This window comes from Propithecus coquereli, unplaced genomic scaffold (genome assembly GCF_000956105.1).
Source record: "Propithecus coquereli isolate 6110/MARCELLA unplaced genomic scaffold, Pcoq_1.0 Scaffold14, whole genome shotgun sequence".
Taxonomy (NCBI): Eukaryota; Metazoa; Chordata; class Mammalia; order Primates; family Indriidae; genus Propithecus; species Propithecus coquereli.
In genome coordinates, this window is record NW_012138302.1 from 15,435,536 (window position 1) to 15,438,291 (window position 2,756).

The 2,756-nt window shown below is 35.6% G+C and overlaps 1 protein-coding gene across 1 annotated transcript in view; it reads left to right on the forward strand.

Moving 5' to 3' along the window:
• ZCCHC11 (zinc finger, CCHC domain containing 11) overlaps positions 1-2,756 on the forward strand; it is an 88,106-nt gene that overhangs the window by 70,437 nt on the left and 14,913 nt on the right. The window contains exon 26 of the mRNA XM_012639344.1: positions 262-362. Coding sequence (XP_012494798.1) covers positions 262-362 — 101 coding nt within the window. The remainder of the gene's footprint in view (positions 1-261; positions 363-2,756) is intronic.

Below are 2,756 nucleotides of genomic sequence, written 5' to 3' on the forward strand. Positions count from 1 at the left end.
TCAAAAAAAAAAAAAAAAAAAACACAACTTAATTTTGAAGGGGCTGGACCACTTCTCCCATGGCATAACTGCTCCGCATATCCTCCCTGCCCCTCAGAAAATTTAAAAAGCAAACACAAAAAAACTAGTTGTTACAAGTCCTTCACTAATATAGTCGTAGTTTAAAAGTCCAGGTTTGTAAAAAACTTAAGAAGTGAGTTTACTGATTGTCATTTCTCTGCTACTTTATCTGTTGATTTTCTTTGTGATGTCTTCTCTTAGCAGCCCAGCTGGTCCGCAACCTTGTAAATGCTCAACAGGTGGCTGGTTCAGCCCAGCAACAGGGTGATCAGTCCATAAGGACTAGACAGTCCTCAGAATGTGTAAGTACTCTGTGAATGGGTTAGTCTTGACAGGAAGATGGCACTATTTTTGATGAGTAATAGAGCTTTATTTCTCAGACTGGCAAATATAATCTTCCAGATTACATAGTGCTTTGTAGAGGTGCTTTGCTAGACTGGAAAGGTGGAATGAACATTGCTTTGGAGTAATGTAGATCTGGGTTTCTATCTATGGGCAAGCTACTTAATTTACATGAGCCCACTTCCTCATTCGTAAAATATGATAATAACTACCTAATAAGATAGATTAAAATAAGGTAATGACTTTGAGGTTTCAGGCTTTGCCTTATAGAAAAATATCAGTACGAGTAATAAAAATAAGCATAAAAATTGAGATGTATTTGGAGTTTAGTGCTGTTAGGGCTATATGTACATGTCATTTTGCTTGCATAAAACTTTTGTGTATCTTCTCATAGCTTGACATATGGCTACTTAGTGAAATGTATTCTGTAAAAAACAGAATATTGAATTAGAATTGAGACTTAAAAGTTTTATATTAAGTTTGCTGAGTTCTTAATCTTTGTCTAATCTGTATTCACTTTACACTTCTTAATTAATTCAATATTAATTGAGTCCTTACTCTAAACCTGACACTGTATTTAAGTGCTTCACACTTATTATCAAATTTAATCCTTTGGGTGGCCCTGTGAAGTGGTAGGTATTGTATGATCAAATTTTACAAATTGGAAAGGTGAGAATAAAAGATTATAAAGATTCAAACCAGGTCTTTCTAGCTTCAAAGCTGTTAACTATTAAACATGCTAAACCTGATGTGATTTGTGTTTTAGTATTTGAAGAGCGGTGATAGGGAGAATCTTGGAAAAACATTTAGGAAGTTCCCCACCCTGCTCCAAACATTGAGTACATACTACGTGCCTGATACTTTCATAAATATTATATAACAATAACAACATTTATTGTAGTTAACATTTGTTGAATGTAAACTGTGTGCTATACATGCATTCTTCCTGTTTATTATAAACTATTTCAAAAATATAAAAACATGTAGAAATAATAAACCTTATATATCACCACCAGGCTTTAACAATTTTTAACATTGTTATTTTTTCTTGGGCTGGGCGCGGTGGCTCACGCCTGTAATCCTAGCACTCTGGGAGGCCGAGGCGGGCGGATTGTTTGAGCTCAGGAGTTCGAGATCAGCCTGAGCAAGAATGAGACCCCGTCTCTACTAAAAATAGAAAGAAATTAATCAGACAACTAAAAAGATTATTAGAGGTTCAAAATTTGATATTAATAAATTTAAAATATATTGTATTACAAAACTACTGGAATACCCAGTTTCTGTCAAATAAGTAGGTGTGCTATAAATGTGAGTTTCCTTGCCTTAAAAAAGATGCATGACATAGTGGGCATGTTAGTCCCTTTGTTATTGTGAGACTCTTGTATAGTTTAGTTTGTTCTGTTACTCAGTTTACAAAGTCCCTAGCCCCACATTATTGGTATCAGCAGTTTACTCTTTAGACTAAAGAAGAAAGACAGTGAAGAAGAGAAGGAAGGGAATGAAGAGGAGAAAGACTCCCGAGACCTTGACCCACGAGACCTCCACGACACTCGAGACTTTAGAGACCCCAGAGACCTTAGATGTTTTATATGTGGAGATGCAGGACACGTACGAAGGGAGTGTCCAGAGGTCAAGTTGGCACGTCAGAGGAATAGCAGTGTGGCAGGTAAATAGAAAAGGCCAAAAATAGTTTCTGGTGGAAATGAAATCATTCATGTTGTTATCATGCTAAGAACACTGATTCTTCTCTGTCCCAAACCTACTTGTGTGAATTTGGGCCTTACAATTTCTTAAAGAGACAAAGTTTAGGCAGGCTTTTACTTTGCACAGTACTTGGATATGTTCACTATCAAGGTCTCCATAGTCTATTGTGTTCAATTAACTCCCTCTAAGTAAGTATTCTTTGGATTTGAGTCAGACTCTTCATCTGTTTCTCTCATTATTTATATAACATTCTTTACAAGAGATTTTTTTTTTCTGGAAATATATTGGAGAAATTATATTAATAGTTCTTCCCACTGCTGCTGTAAGAGAGTGAGACCTGTACCTGTTGTATTTCACAAGAGATTTTAAAAATTAGATAGTAACCTAAGTAAGAGATTATTGAAAGAAAATATAGAGTATTTTAGAAGTGTGATTTTCAGTTACTCAAGTTCTTATTGCAGAAAGTATTTTATTAAATAAACATTTTGCCTCCTTTAGAAAATCAGTATGGCATTGTTTTTGTTTCATTCTAGAACCAGTGTGTTTTTTATTGATCCATAGGATTGAAAAATGGCTTTTTAAAAAAACTTAGTTTTGGGCCGGGCGCGGTGGCTCACGCCTGTAATCCTAGCTCTCTGGGAGGCCGAGGC